Source organism: Xenopus tropicalis, chromosome 8 (assembly GCF_000004195.4).
Source record: "Xenopus tropicalis strain Nigerian chromosome 8, UCB_Xtro_10.0, whole genome shotgun sequence".
In the NCBI taxonomy this organism is placed as follows: domain Eukaryota; kingdom Metazoa; phylum Chordata; class Amphibia; order Anura; family Pipidae; genus Xenopus; species Xenopus tropicalis.
This window is the reverse complement of record NC_030684.2, coordinates 64,980,764-64,998,044: the sequence shown is the minus strand read 5'-3', so window position 1 is coordinate 64,998,044 and position 17,281 is coordinate 64,980,764. Positions and strand designations below refer to the sequence as shown.

General features: G+C 38.8%; 1 protein-coding gene across 1 annotated transcript in view; it reads right to left on the bottom strand.

Moving 5' to 3' along the window:
- Positions 1-3,156: 3,156 nt before the first annotated feature.
- The window catches only part of LOC101735011 (immunoglobulin alpha-2 heavy chain-like), a 40,880-nt gene continuing 26,755 nt past the window's right edge, over positions 3,157-17,281 (bottom strand). The window contains exons 2-4 of the mRNA XM_031891425.1: positions 9,678-10,040; positions 7,338-7,667; positions 3,157-3,307 (exon numbers count right to left, since the gene is read on the bottom strand). Coding sequence (XP_031747285.1) covers positions 3,198-3,307; positions 7,338-7,667; positions 9,678-9,951 — 714 coding nt within the window. The 5' untranslated portion in view covers positions 9,952-10,040 and the 3' untranslated portion in view covers positions 3,157-3,197. The remainder of the gene's footprint in view (positions 3,308-7,337; positions 7,668-9,677; positions 10,041-17,281) is intronic.

The window sequence follows — 17,281 nt, the reverse complement described above, 5'->3', positions numbered from 1 at the left end:
TATAGTGCCTGGGTATAGTGCCTGGGTATAGTACCTGGGTATAGTACCTGGGTATAGTACCTGGGTATAGTGCCTGTGTATAGTGCCTGTGTATAGTACCTGGGTATAGTGCCTGTGTATAGTGCCTGGGTATAGTACCTGGGTATAGTACCTGGGTATAGTACCTGGGTATAGTGCCTGGGTATAGTACCTGGGTATAGTACCTGTGTATAGTGCCTGTGTATAGTGCCTGTGTATAGTACCTGTGTATAGTGCCTGGGTATAGTACCTGGGTATAGTACCTGGGTATAGTGCCTGTGTATAGTGCCTGGGTATAGTACCTGGGTATAGTACCTGGGTATAGTGCCTGGGTATAGTGCCTGTGTATAGTGCCTGGGTATAGTACCTGGGTATAGTGCCTGTGTATAGTACCTGTGTATAGTGCCTGGGTATAGTACCTGGGTATAGTACCTGGGTATAGTGCCTGTGTATAGTGCCTGGGTATAGTACCTGTGTATAGTGCCTGGGTATAGTGCCTGTGTATAGTACCTGGGTATAGTACCTGGGTATAGTGCCTGTGTATAGTGCCTGTGTATAGTACCTGGGTATAGTACCTGGGTATAGTACCTGGGTATAGTGCCTGTGTATAGTGCCTGTGTATAGTACCTGGGTATAGTGCCTGGGTATAGTACCTGTGTATAGTGCCTGGGTATAGTGCCTGGGTATAGTGCCTGGGTATAGTGCCTGGGTATAGTGCCTGGGTATAGTGCCTGGGTATAGTGCCTGGGTATAGTACCTGGGTATAGTGCCTGGGTATAGTGCCTGTGGGATGAAAACTGCAGCAAAAGTTGAGAGTTGGTTCTTAGGTAAAGTTACAGGGGCAGATTCTTCTTTTCAGTCTTTATTTCTGTTTCCAGTTTGCAAAATCTCCCGATCCCTGTGTGCATGTGTGCTCTGATTGGTCAATTTTACTGTCTGTCAAGGAAGCTGTGCTCTGATTGGAGAATCCACAAGAAGAAAGATCCAATCGGAGCACAGCAAAAACGGGCTTGAGGGGACTGCAGAAACGGAGTAAGGTTTTTGTTTTTTTTGCTACTTTTCCAGGGGGGGGCAAGTGCCCCCTCTTGCCCCCTTCTGTGGACGCCCATGGCCAAAACAATCCTATTGGGTTTAATTACTGTTTAAATAATTTTATTAGCAGACTTAAGGTAGGAGGTCCAAATTATGGAAAGATCCCTTATCCCGAAAACCCCAGGTCCCGAGCATTCTGGATAACTGGTCCCATACCTGTAGTAAAAAAGGCTGTTCAGATTGACGAATGAGATGATAGAACAACAAGGGATTACTGTTAATTCTAAAGCAGTTGTTTCTTAAGAGCAACAACAGTTGCAGTTGCACAAAAATGGCTTCAGTTATTGCATGAAAGCATGTGCAGTGCACCTAAGTATTCAGCACAGTCATCATTTTGTCATTTTATTGCAAGAAATGAAATCACAACTCTGAAGATGTTTAGACCACATTGAAGTGTACGTGCAACTGTTTTAACCCATCAGCCACAGTTTTGTCAGGTGCATCACCACACAGTGCTGCAATTATGCTGAAAATGGGGGAAAAAATCAGTGCTTTGGGGGTAAAAAACATGCCAACTGCTTTAGAACCCACAATATCAGAGCTGAGAGGCTTAAAAATTGGAACACAGAATTTTTAGTGATAAAATGGATGACATTGGTTTGATTGCACCACTATACTTTGTGGCATTATGGGAGCTTAATGTCCCTTCCCAGTTCCCGCCCACAGTAAAGCTCTACTAGTGTCTGTGACAGGAAATCTAGTCATAATTGTGTCTGTTCGTTCAACAGCCACAAATAAACCATTCCTTGGCACAACCTCCTCCCCCTACTAACAAACTGATTTTGATGCAAATTCTATCCAGGCTATCTCCTTTCCTTAAACTGGGCATGTACAAAATACCAATACTGTCACCAATTGAAAATCTGTTTCCAAGTTTTGACAAGTGGAGGGCAGATTATTTAGATTTAGACCAAAGCAGTACCAATGGTCATATATGGCATTAACCTCCTTATTTTGTCCTTTCCATTTCTACATTTTCCACGCTGCCAAATCACTTTTTTAGCCCTGATAAGAAATCCGCAGACAGTTTTGGGTACATTCATGGCCTGTCTGATGCTGAATAGTCTCCCAAAGTAACATGAACTTTTAAGGTAAACTTTACTTTGGCAAACACCTTATCCTAATTTTCACAAGTTTAAGTTACATACATGCTAAGCCCCATCAGTCAATGAATGGACAGAGTTCTGCTTTTTGCTCTCACACATCTTCCTGTTACAGTTAAAGCTGCATTATTTCTGGTCATGTAATCTCTGAGGGAGCACACAGCCCATCACTAAATGGTGGATCAAGGGAAAGGATGTAAAGGGGCAATATTTACTGATATGTATTCCAGTTTGGCGAGATTATTTAATAGGTCACTTTACATAGTATAATAATAATCTGTTGGTTAAGTATTCATTCCAGGGGTATAGTTTTCCTTTAATAGTGGTTATGTGTATGGCTCACAACCATAAGTTAGTAATGGAATATAGCGTGGCATGGAAATGGAAAATGATTGATAGTTGAAAGTTTGAAAAGTTACTGAGAAATAAATTGTACTTTGTAAAAGTTTCTACCATATACAATTGTATATGTACAGTACAAATTCATACATGTATATAGATAGTTACATTATAGCCATGTACTGAGAGTAAATCATGTATATCTGACAAAAGAGAAAGTTTGAGGATTTAAATCCTTGATTGCTAATGCTGAGAGAAATTCCTCATAATTCCTACTTGCATTTACCCCTCACAGTTAAAGGTTAAGTGATTTGCATGCTGGAGAGTGATTTGCATGCTGGAGGCTGGCTTTACAGCACTATTTTCTCCCTGATTTTTGCAACTGACAAGTTTTCTTCTACAGATGCAGAGGGATATGAATAATCCATACACAGCACTGGCACCAATGAGAAAACTATATGTATTCAAAGCAGTAGAGAGCATCTCAGCATCTGGGGAAAAATAAATATACACATACATGAATATCCAGTGATAAAAGGATAACACATTTAAAAAAACAAATTATACCATCAAAAAATATTTATTTCATTTTTATGTAGCTAGTTCTTGTCATGGGAAACATACCTTCTATCTATAAAAGAAGATTTATAAAAAAATAATATGTAGTGGCATACCCCCAAAAATTGCTGGATTTACTTCTGTTTCATTTCTAGCATGCTTCATGCCATCATGTGTGGATCTCTCTGGTTTACAATCTGAAATGAATAAAAAGAAAATTGCACTGAAAAAACTCCAGCTGTCATGCCATCTTTCAGTCTGAATATGCCCACACATGGACTGGCTTATATTAACAAATATTCAGATGTGCTATAACAAAATAACTGTACAGGTTGGCAACTCACACTAAAAAAACTAATTGCACTTATCTACCCAGGTGGCCTACAGTAAAATCTGGCATTAATATTTGTAAATATAATTAAAATTGTAGTATATAAATATTCACTGTTAGGGTCACCTTTACCAATGGCATTTGTATCTGATTGACTAAGTACAAGTCTGTTGCACCTATTCATGCAACCCGCTGTGGAAACCTTGAAATTATTGCCAGGGTGGAAGTAGGCTTAGGGTTCCCCAGTGTAAATAGGCACACTTGTGCAGGAGTCAGCAGAAGAGGCTGGGGGAATGTATTGGCGCTATATGAATGTGCAAGGATTGTATGTGAACACAAATTTCTTTAATGACTGGAGCACAAACTTGCACCCTTTTTAGCTTTCTGGCATTTGCTGTCATACATGACGCTTAAGTGCCCAACACTAAGCAGCAGTCCTATTAGCAGAATAAGGAAACAAATAAACTGTGATGCATTAAAGCACATGGAAAGGCAAAGTCACTTGGGGGTGCCAAAATTTTAGGCACCCCCAAGTGACTTAAATCACCTACCTTTTACCCCAGGCTGGTGCCCCTGTACGGAGAGAACAGCACCAGCCTGGGGTACCTGCAGCGTTTCCTCCTTCCATGCGCGCATGCACAGTAGAGTGAAAAAGCCGAACTTTAACAGAGAAGTCCGCTTTTCACTCTACTGCGCATGCGCTTATCATATAGTCGCAGCTAAACGAAGCAGGAAGGAGGAAACGCATCACTACAGGTACCCCGGGCTGGAGCTGTTTTCTCCTAACAGGGGCACCAGCTCGGGGTACAAGATAGGCGATTTAAGTCACTTGGGGGTGCCTAACATTTTGTCAGTCTTAAGTGATACTGACATCAAAAAATTTCTTATAAAAATATGAACCTACTTCCAAACCTACCTATAGGTCATGTTGACTGTTTTTTCCTAAAAGTCCTGTTTCTCTACATAAATCCTACTGAAGATCCTGAACCCGACTGTCTGGAAACCCAACTGTAGCTTCTCAATCTTTCAAAAGGACTACTTCATAAACTGGGAGGATTCAGCTTGCCGTTTGCTTCAAAGGTTCCCCCTCCCTCCCTCGCATAGCATTGCATGGCGTTGTGAACTAGATAGCAGGCAGGCTTGATTTTTCCATTGCCTGCCTACTTCAAAGAACTGTGCCCCCTCTCTGCAAACAGTTTCCAAATGTGATAGGCATATAGGGTTACCTCCTGACCAGCATCTGACTGGCCTACCCTATAAAAATCGCCCCCCCTTTCCTCACCTTCTCCACTGCCTGGTTCCCTTTATAAAAACTGTCTCTCCTCCACTCTGCTCATTTACCTACCCCACCTGCCCATATCCCCACCGATTTGCCTGCCCCAACTGCCCATTTCCCCACTTACCCATTTCCCTGCCCCATCTGCCCATTCCCCCTCCCCATGTTGTCATCACCCTGCCCCCCCCAAGTGCCCTTATTGCCACCCCCAGCCAAAGTCCACTATAATATCGGCCACATGGTGGCAGCCCAAAATATGAACTAGGGATGCACCAAATCCAAGATTCATTTCGGAATTCGGCCATGAATCAGCCTTTATTACCAGGTGCCTGGCCGAACTGAATCCTTAGAATCACGTGACTTTTGGTCATGTGAACACAGAAGTAAAAACATTTTTAAGATGAATCCAAAAATAGTAGATTTGGTGCATCCCTAATAGGTTCCTAAGCCTTTAAGTATGTGTCCCTCATAAGTACCAGCAACTGTCTAATGGCATTAGTTTGTGGTGCTCATAAAATATTCCTAGAGAAGGGCTGCTTCATTTTCAGGTGAAAAGGTGCATAAAATTATCATATCTTGAACTGGCAACATCAGCCAACAAGTGAGACTCTGTAGGTTTCCAAGGCTCCATGGTAGAGAGAAAACATTTAAAAAAAATCTACATGGTGGTTAAATGATATCAAAATACAGAAACCAATAGTTTTCTTTGAAGGTTCTGTGAACTGGTGGCTAAAGAATAGTTTAAAGGGAGATATATTTCCCCTAGGCTCATCTCCTACTCATGTACAGCGGTCCTGAGTGAGTTAATTCCCTAGAAAGTCTCACCTGGAGAATAATAAGCAGGCTAGATAAGCCAGCAGCCCAGAGTGAGAGCTGAGCTCTCTGTGACCTGAGTGGAACAGCATGGACCGCTGGTTTGATAAGGGTAAGGGGGGTCATTTCTAAAATTTGCACACTGCAGAATTATTTGCACAGTCAACATAGTTTCCCTGTCCATCTTTATATTTATAAAACTGGACAAGAGGACAAGTTATGCCACAACATTGGTGGTGGAAAAAATATTTGCTAAACTGATTTTTGCAAATTGCGAATTATATTAACAAAATGAAAATCACCAATATATTTGTGCGCAATAAACACACACAGAGGGCATGCTCCCACAAATTTTGTTTGCAAATTTTTGTGCACAATTCGCATTTCACTTTGATTTGCAATAAAAGAGGAAAACATGCTCAGAACAACCATTTATGAAAAAAATATGCACTGTGCGAACTTTATAAATGACTCCCACTCATATTGTGTGAAAGTGCGTGTTCATTGTTTGATAAATATGCTTCTGCAAATCCCTTAGAAATTAACAGAAAGTGGGTGAATTTTGTCTGAGATGAGCTCAAATCTCTCACATTTTGTTATATTTGTCCATTATTCAGTCTATTTTTGACAACATATTCTTTTTTTTTTTTTGACCCTGGAAATGTCTCAGCCATGTGAAACTGGGCACATTTTTTCGCTTGCACATTTTATGATTTATTTTGCAAATCAACAAGTATTCAGTCAGTCTTTGTCCACAGAGTCTATTTTAAGCAAATAATTATAATTTTAGAAAATATTATTTTTACAAAAATGATTTCCCTTTTTTCTCTAATAATAATACAGTCCCATGTACTGATCCTAACTAAGCTGCATGAATACATATTGGTGGCAAAACACCATATTATGTAATTTTTTAATATTTTTTCAAACTTCATACTGTATAAAGTCATTATATATTGCAACTAAACCCTCACTGAAGCTGGTTTTCAAAAAAAAGTGGTATGTGCAGTTACCTTTTGCAATATCATAACATTTTACATTACAAAATGTGGGTTTTCATTGTTGTATTGCAACTAAATACACAGTCTGGCACTGATCAACAAATGTAAAATCTACACGCCTTTACAATGGCTTATTGGTAAATATGACTATTCTGCCAGTATGAGCGAAAGTAGCTTCTTCTCTACAGTTGCCTCATTTTTCCCCTTGGTAACAAAAAATCATGTTTGGCTATTTCAGTGTAAAAACAGGTATATCAAAACTGCAGTCTTCTCATTCAGCTTGCTTTTCTTGAAAGAATGTAGGTTTTACAGCACTGAGGGTTATTAAATAATGATGCATTGGAAATTGTTATGGATCTTGTACCAAACTATTAGCATTCCAACTGTTCCTGAATAAAAACAAGTTGCAACAAATATGAACAGGGTGAACTGAACATGGGACAGGCTAATTAAATTACTGGAAAACGAAATTATCTGCTGCCAATTACAGTAATTCAGGTCAGTGACTGCATTGCCTTTACTGGTGATTGGTACATGGTTGGCCTGATGCATATATACAATACTCTTGAAGCTGAATACAAACGCTTCATTCATTCATTTTTGATTATACAATATTCTTACCAAAGCAAGCTAATTCATTAGTACATTTGCTACTTAATAATCTATAGTTGCCTTCCCACAACAATAACAAACTAAAAAAAAAGCATTCTAAACAGCACAAGAAGTAACCGATCATTCAGATAACCTAAACCTAAAGTTTTCTTGATTCTTCAGATTAAGTTTGTACAAATAAGGAGAAGACTTACCTCTTTGTTTTTTGTTATTAGCTCTTGTGGTTAAATGCTGCACACCTGTCTCATGTTCTAATATGCATGTCACCTCAACTCCTTGGTCCCATAATGCAGCTGGTATTGACACTTCTGCAGTTTGATCAAAAGTGTTGCTGGAAGTCTGAATTGCTGGGTAGGTGTAGGATCTGTGTTGCGAGGACTGATTATTTAGGTGCCACTTTATACGCAAAGCATTAGGTGAGTACCTTGCAGCGTGACAGAGAAAAGTGGCACTGCGGTAAAGCTTCATTTCCACCAGAGATGGTCCTAAAAGGGTCATTTGTGGTCTCTGTGTATCCTTAAAGACTGTAAGCATATAAGGCATTCATTCATTATACATATATTCTGCATACAAGATAAATGTTAAAAACATTCCTAGAGAGCATAACACAATAAAACCACTGGTGGAATTACCCCATAGGATAGGCATATGGAGAGAAAAACAGATGGAATAAAGGACAAACATCCAGTTCAGAAAGTCTGTTGGACCAGCTGAAATAAGGTAACAGTACCGAGGAGCAAGGAAGCAGCTGTGGGAAGAAACTTTGGTGTGTTACCAATTCTGGATGGAAAAGTACATTGAATTGGTGTGAGATAATGTTGAAGAGGTGTGAGATACCCCAACATTCAATGTGTCCACAGGTCTGGCATATTTACACTATACTTGTTTCCAGTATGTACAGTAATATACCATGTTTATGAGTATATGTCAATGATTGCCTAAATAATAATATATGATTCTCTAGATAATATATAAATACTATAATAAAATAAATAATATATAAAAACTACTACACCTATGACAAAATGTATTTTTTCAATTATGTTTTTGGTTGGAATACATAAGGACTCCTTTATGTCTATAAATGGAGCCAGCAAAGTGAATTTTTCAACCTTGGACCTACAGCCTGGTCAGAAGGTGGTGGCAGCTTCAGGGTTCCCCTGGGTCAATGGGCACAACAGCACTCAGTGTGGAATAGAAGGCAGAAAGCACTGAGTGCCATTAAGCACAACTATACAGAAGTGCATGGAGCGCATTTTGATGCTAGTATCTGTAATGAGAGGAGTTAAGCCTGCAAAACACTGGAGGGAAAAGATTGCTTGAGTGCAACTGTGCTTGCAAAAATAAATGAGCATTGGTAAAATATGTGAAAATATTCCCTGTTTATTATCAGTGTAAGTTTTACACTTGAGTACCTAGTATAAGGTTTATATACAGAGTGGAGATATATTACACTACCGCTCGTTAGTATAGAAGTGTGTCGCCACATGTGTATTCGTCCTTAATATGTAAACAGAATAAAAGGTTAACTTTTAAATGTTCTCAGTATGCATTTGGAATTTATTAAATAACAGAAATGTTTTTTTTTTCTCTTTATATAATGCTAACATACGTGGATATCAGGTTAGAAGTCTGTACTTTGTCTGTGTCAACTCATAAAACTTTTTTTTTTTTAGTTTTTTCTGCTTTGAGCGCTAGCTTATTTAAGAAAAAACTTGAACCAAATAGTTGCATTACCATGCCTGGAAAAAGTCATACACCACCAACATGATTCTGTTCAATGTAAATGTGCTAACTTCAAGTTATGGCGGTATGTATGTTTTCATGTATGTATATATTTTTTTTTTTATTTAGCACTACTATGTACAGGGTATTTAATTATTTTTTTACTAAACAGTAATAGTAAGAACAGAGGATGAGCAAATATTGCAATAAAATAAATATACACCTTTATAAAGATCAAGTGTTAAGAGACACAAAAGGGTCACTGTACCATAGACTTAATTTACATGTTTGCAAAAAACATTTGTTACTTAGATAATATAGTCAGCTAATTCTGACTGCATAGTTATATAACAAAAAAGAAAGCACAGATATGAGATCTATTATTCAGAATGTATGTATGATTTGAAATAATGCTGAAACTCTAGCTGAATGCATTTTAACATTTAAACACACAATTAATTTGTCATTAAATATGTTTTATTTAGTGGTGGCTAAAGTGAAGTTTATTATTCTTAATTCTATAAAGAAACAGCAAATCCTAAAGAATCAGTACTTGTACCCTGTGGGAATGGTATTTCTGGTTTGCAAAGTATGTGTAACAGGTTTCCAGATAATAGATCCTATCCATGTATTTAAAGACATTTTAAATAAGAATAAACATTTAATAAATATGATGACGGTCTGGGGGGGTTCTGGGATAGTTCAGCAGCATTTGAAAGACCACCTATTGCCCATCACTGTCCTCATTTTCCTTTCTCTTAAGCTTGAAGCAAATTATAAACTGTGAAAATTAAATATTAAGTCCATACCTTGTACTCTGACCACTGTGCCTTCTCCAAAGATGTATTTATAGGAGAACCATACAGCACAGTAGTAGGTTCCTTCATCTGAATTCTCTACATTGCCAATAGTCAACTTAAATGCATTAGATAATGGCTCAACTTCAGGAATAAACCTCTCTGCCACTCCAGATCCATATGTTGGGCTGCTATTTTCTCTGTGACTCACGAGGAACTGGATTTCCTTCCCTTCTATTTGACGGTACCAAGACAGGACATGGTGGGTAACAACACCACCTCTCATTATGCACACTAAAGTGGGGTTTTTTCCTGCTGTGGTTATGGATGGTAATGCTTGTTCCAAGAATGGCCCATCTTCTGAAAATGAAGATACTGAAAAGAAGATTTATACCACATTTTATATGTATGACAAAAAACTGAAGTAAAATACAGTAGCAAATAGGCAGACAAAAGAAGGGGTTGGTATAACATGTTAAAAAGTATGGTCTATATGAAAACTTAGTAAAGAGGAAAAGAGACAATTCTCCATAGAATTTTGAAGAGAATTATGTTTCCTATGTTATGTCACCGAGGGCAAGTAGGAAAATAAATGTTGCAAACTGAGTTACAAATTACAGGTCACTCTGGTTTCTGGGATTACTAGCGTTCACATAGTTTGCTTTGAGGGTGACATTTTCTTAGTGGCCACAAATAGTTTGTGGGGTGTAATGATGCAACATGAAAAGAGAAAGAAGTGAAATAGGCAAATAGGTATACAGACAGAGTAAAGAGTTTTTCTCTCAGTTTCAAGCCCCTATAAGCTTAGTTTTAAGCTCAGGAAATAACAATGTACCAATAAAACTGGTCATCTCATTTGTAAATGTAATAAATCCTAGTAGGATATGGCAATTCTCAGATTTTTGTCACATTCTTGATCTGCTTGTCACAGATCATTACCAGTTGCTATTTAGGCAGATCACTGACCTGTATTGCAGAAAAGAAGCAGAGAGGTAAACACCAGAAACTTCATTGTGGCTATGGTTATGTGAAGGGCTGTAAATGGTTCTATAATGGGGTGAACAACCTTCCTCGTCTTATTTCCTGCACTTCATCTTTTAAAAATGTGCCCATAAAAGGAGTAGAACAGCTAAAGTATGAGCTTATTGGTTAAATGAAGCATCAAAACACCAACGCATATTGACAAGACGCGTTCAATATCAAACACCTGCCATGTTGAGGGTGCTACTCATGTTATTGATGTTTACTAGGAATTCAGGAGCAGCGTTTCAATAATGTGACACTATCAGTTGCATGAGTTGAACTTTGTTTTAGCACCCCGTAATAGCAAACTCAAAAGAAAAACAGAAGCAAACATGTTGCATGAGATACATTAAGCAAAGACTGATGCAGATATTAAGCACAGAAAATACAGCATATCTGTGGGTGTACAAAAACTAAGTGGACTGAAGTATTCTAGTCATCAGACCAGATGTGTCATTGTGCCTATTCTATAACATTTAGCAGACACATCAAGCTTACTTAATTAAAACAATCACTGATGCAACGCTAATCATGTTCTATTAGACACAATTTATCTTTTGTTTTACCAGCAATCTCTCCATCATTCTACCCAAGACATTTTAAGTATACACTAGAAGAGAATAAAGTATGCCTGGAAAGTTTGTTTGGAAAATGTTGGAAGAAAAAAATACTTTTACTCTTCTTAATGACTTTTACTCTTCTCAACTTCTCAATATCTTCTGTTAATTCCAAGGTCGTGTCCACACACCCTTGCATCCCAGGTTAGCAGCATATCTCATTTGTCACGACTAGAATTGTAATACAGGTTACCAAAAACAAGATTGACAAAATCACCTAAGGCAGAGCTGTCCAACTGGAGGCCTGCAAGCCAGATGTGGCCCTCTAAAGGATTTTTGTGGCCCTCAGCTTGTTCAAATGCTCAACAGACTTCACTGTATGACATCATTTTTAATTTAATCCAGCCCTCAAACATGTTATATGAGAAATTATTAGCCCACTACATGTAATAAGTTGGACAGTACTGACCTAAGGTATGTTTTCTGAGAGCAGTCCATGGTGAATGTAGGAATGCATGTCTGCTTACTTACTCAGCATCTTATCTACAACAAACATAATATTATAAAAGCAATGATAAAACGGGTAAATCCACTAATAAACGTGTCTAAGTGCATTTGTAATACACCTGCGTGTGTGGTATACCTTATACCTTGGTTTTGGTATTGTAATGTCTTATCTTAGCATAACTAGCAAGATCTCTAACCTTTACTATCACCTTGAGAATCAGTTGCAGAAAAAACATTCATGGTCAGAGTAGTATGTTTCATGGTCTGTGGACTATTTCCTTTTTTTCATAATCAGGGTTTTTTTTAATGTTTCTACTAAAAAAATAAAGAAAGCAGAGTTAGCAATATTTTCAGTTGTGGTCTTACCTACACACCTGTTCTGTTTGATCAGAGATAAAGAAAGATACACCACTTGCTTCAAAATATATGTATTTTTCTACTTGCAAAGACTGAATCAGACAAAGCAAAGTATAAGGAGAAAATCATTACACAAATCACAAAAAATTCTAAATAGTCTAAATATCTGAATGAAAATTAAATATAATTTGTAACATGACTTATTCCAGCAGAGCACTATGAAGGTAAGCCTGACTGACTGGTGGAGCAGTTTTTAAGCCAAAGATATTACTTCTAGAGGCCGTGCATTGTTCTTGCCAAATGCTTAAAGTATTCCATTAGGAAGAGGCACCAAAGAATGTTCTGTAGGTAAACCACCTTGCTTCTCTAATCTGTGCCTTATATGTATAGCAACAAAAAGCAGGATTTATGTTACAAAGAACAACTGGCAGCCACAGGAAATTGTGTGGAGCTAGCACATGGTCATTCAAGCTGTCAGCCTAAGGGGGTATTTTATGTAAATACAGCTTTGTCACTTGTCTTTACACACAAAAAAACATGTTTGATGACTGAGAACTTTTGTTTCTTTTCCAATCTGAATTTGACTGTATAAACTCCTTACTATAAAGGTGCTTCGGCGGCAGATGGCAGCAGGCGTAAAGACTGGTAGCCTACAAATGGATTTCTACAAGTGAAAGTAAGCTAAAACAACACTGTACTTTACCCATACAAACTGTTTCAGAATTGTTGCTCCTCAGCACAGCTGTGCCTATAGATGCACATATATCCTATGATAATGTACAGATGGGCCAAAATTAATCCATCTAGCAAATTCTTTTCAGTAAAGTCTATCTGAAAATAATGTCTTTGTTATAGAGAATTATGAAGAACTGAATGTAGCAGACTAATATTATTAATATTGTTTTAACTGCTGCCTGTATATGTGCTCTGTTTTAAATCATATCCTAAGCCTTTGTCATTAAACACAAGACAGCTGTTTTTAACAGGATGCTTGAAGATATGGTTACAATAATATCAGGAAATAAACTTTTTTTTTAAAAAAGCAGAGAAATTACTATTAAAAAAGCAAATGTCTTTGTTACAGAACAACACTATTGAACACTGTATTACATTACCTCCCTGCTATCCCTTTTGTTTCCAAAATAATTTGGAACCCCCTACTACCGAAGATGCAGCAAGAGGCACGTACAGATAAGGGGCATGGTGAGCTGGATAAAGCTGGGCATACATGCACCGATAATATCATACGAAAACTTGAATGCAGACATCAGATGATTGGGCGGGTTAAAAGATTTTGATCGGGCGCCATTGAAGGCACCCGAGCAAAATCTATGCTCAGGGTTGAATCAGCAGAAGGAGGTAGAAATCCTGTTGTTTCTTCCTCCATATCTGACAATTTAGCCCTGAATGTCAGTGGAGGGTTGGAACGATCTTTCGTGCGACCGATGGTCGCATGAAAGATCGAAAATCGCCAGGTGTGTGGCCAGCTTAAGGCAACTATAGCATTGATTAGGGGAGAGGCCAAACATATCCTTATTCAATAAGTATGTAATGTTACACAGGTGGCTATACACAGGCAGATTCAACCTGCTGGTTCAAATCCTTTAGACTTATTCGGCAGCTTATCTGCCCATGTATGGGGACCCCCCGGTGGGCCTCCTTGACTGATAGCTGGCCGAAAATTGGCCCACATGGGCTCATTGATGTGGTCCTTGCTCCAACAGCTCCTATATCCATTTTTGTAAAGTGATTGTTGACCATAGGGCCAAGTGATCCCATTAGCCCAATATTGCCCACCTTAAAGGGCATATCAGGTGACCCTGCCTAGTGTATGCCCACTTTTAGATAGGAGGCAAATAATTTTAGCTTGCAGATATTTTGATAAAACATAGTCCTGCACAATGCATTTTTCTATTGGCAAAGAATAGTTAAAGGTTTGAGAAGCTTAGCCAACTGACACACACACATAGCTATAATTCTAAACTCTCCAGTGGAAGCCTCCCCAAATAAAAATGTCACTCTCCTTTCCTGCATTTTATATGTGTCCCTATATAGATAAGAATGTTGGTGGTTTTGAACATAATGCGTACTACTCAGTTGCAATAAAATAGAATAATAACAATATAAACAACATCAGCCAACTCCCAGTTGGTGAAGTCAGAGCCTTCTGTGCACCAGAGGTGTTTATGGCAAAATTACAGCTAAATATTATTTCTCAGATGGCAGTGACTTTTCTGTGCAATGAGGAAATGTACAGCTGCATAAGGCATTCGGGGAGGGTGGGCAAAGATGTACAGGAATTAATGTCAATGTTGCCTGTGATCTGGCAGTCATTAATGTATTATTTATTTAACACAAAATGAACCTAAAAATAGGTTAAGAGGAAACATGTTATGCTTTGAGTCTCTTAATAACCCACCTTTAGCTGGTTGGCTATTTTTCAGTGGTTCTTCCTAAAAATCTTGCATTTATACTTCAATTTTGTGATGAAAGACTGCTTGAAAATAACACAGTGTAAAAGGTCTACTAAGGAAACATATAATGTTAAGGAATATATAAATGAGTGTAACTGAAAATAGAAGCGATAGAATGGGGCATATTGTGGCTGATTTGTTATGGTAGGGCAGGAAAAATCTAATTAATTACTAGATCCCCAACCCCAAACTAATTTAGTTTAGCATGGGGGTGGATTCTTTATTCAATATTAATAGATGCTTGATTTAAGTACTGGATTCCTGCATGCCAAGCACTGCATTAGAGAGAGTGTGCTATGTTACAATTATAAATACCAGCGTGCTTCCTATGGAACACCAGGCCCTAACTGGCTACCTGTGGATTCTGGCAAATGCTTGAGGGCCACTATAAGATGCTATATAGTATAGAAAATTAATATTTAGTGGACTGGTGGGGCTGTTTGGGCCTCTGTGTACTTGGAATGCCAGAGCCTATTTTGAATCCTGTTCCATGCCTGTAGAACTCCCATGTATATTCCTAATGTTTGCCTTGGAGGACCAGTGTAGGTTGTTGTAAATAGTGCAGATTAAAATTATAGCATATTAGGAAAAACATTTGGCACTGGACTCAAAAGCAACATCTGCAATATTGTACTACATTTAACACTGTGCAGTCACACTGTATTAAGTTTAATGAAAAATCCAATAAGTTGTTCAATTATTGGCATCAAAGAAACGTATAAATAAAAGTTGATCTTATATCAAAGTACAAATAATTACATAACAATTAAGGATGAAAAACATACATGTATCACACATCAAGTTCCCCTACTGAAGATGAAAACTCCATCTGAACATATAAGAAGCACTTCAACAGGAATTCAAAAGTGTTCCAACCGAGGGCATGATTTTAGAAGGGTTTTATGATTGGCCATATTGAAAGACACAATGGCCCAAATATAGCTAATAAATTTGTCTCAAGCTTTATCGTGAAATTGAATTCTATGGGAAAATCTGGAACTGTATTAGAAGAAAAAAATCCTCAAATTGAATCTGGCCCTGTATAAACCTGGAGCACAAATGATGTATAAAATTATCTGTTTACATGACACCAACACCCAACTATGTAAAAAATCCCCTTTATGTGAACCCAATTTTTCCCTGATTTGACGCAAGTCTTTCAGAGATATCATCAAGTCATAGAATCAAAGCATTAGATTTGTGCATCAGAGGGCAAACTGGAAGGACAAGAGAGTAGAGGAGTTAGGTAGGTGATAAACCTGTATATGAGCTGAATCAATATAGGTCATGCTGAGGTGCATTCTGGGTTTTCTCTAGTATTAGGGCCACTGACATCTGCGTGAATTTCCTGCAGTTACATACATCAGTTCGGAGGGACTGAGTTGGCAGCTTATGGCATGTATGGCTAGCTTCAGGGTGTTCCTGCAATGAGGCAAGTTGAGAAACCAGCCTTAGGTGGCAGTGCTATACAGGTTACCAGGGTGATATTTAAAGGTGAAGGAAAGGCTTAGTCATTTGGGGGTGCAAAATGTTAGGCACCCCCAACTGACTTTAATCACTTACCTTGTACCCCAGGCTGGTGCCCGTTAGGAGAGAACCGCACCAGGGGTAGTTGCAGCGAGCGCTTCCACTTCCTTGTTCACGTTTGTGCATGCGCAGTAGAGTGAAAAGCCAAACCTTAACAAAAAAGTCGGCTTTTCACTCTAATGCGCATGTGCCAGGCCAGGCATTTTGCCGGCAGAAGACATATGGAAGGAGGAAGCACTCGCTACCCCGGGCTGGTGCGGTTTTCTCCTAACAGGTAAAGGTAAGGTAAGCGATTAAAGTCAGTTGGGGGTGCCTAACATTTTGGCTCTTCTAGTGCAGAGAGCACAATTACACTCTCTGCAGTAACAATGCTTCCCCCCCAGATTTCCAGTTTTAAAATTGGAATTTCGGCTCTCTAATGCAGAAACCACAAATGCACCCCTCTTGACCTGCTCCAGCACTAAAAAAGTAAGGTTGTGTAACACTTGTTTGGCTTAATAGGGGTATTATTCCCAGGCTAGTTGGACATTAGAGCACGTGTTACAGCAACCCCCTTTCCCAGGATGGGCCTCCGCTATATGGGAGCTATGTCAGGGGCTATATGGTGTTGCTGAACTACAACCCACACTGGTGTTGTGCAATATAATAAGTGATAGGACGCCAGGAGCTCTTGCAGTTAACTGGATAATACTTTATTGGGCAAAGGCACATATGGAATAGTGCAGCAGGGTATATACTCACAGTCACAGCAGTATAGAACTTGGTCACAATGGATACAGCAGATGTGACACTTAAGGAAACAGTATAGCCCACTTGAAGGATATGCAGAGTATTAGCTGTATGCCCAGGAATGGATGCCCTTTACTAAAACGGATCCCTTCCAGCCAACTATGGTTCAGGGTGAGGAACTGCCTGAAACCTACGTCTTAACTGTGGTCCCTACAGCAAGGCATACAGAGCCTGGGTTATACTAAACCCTTACAGTCTCCTTTGATGGGGCTAGTGCTGCCCTTACTAAATAAGCTGACTATGCTCACCACTCCTAGAGGGTGCTATTACATATAACTGACTGTGCTGGCTTGATCTCATTCACGGGGCCCTGTCTCCGACTTACAAATTGGCAGGTTCTCCTTACTGGGGCCGAATGCCTCAGGCTCAGTGACGTGCAGCC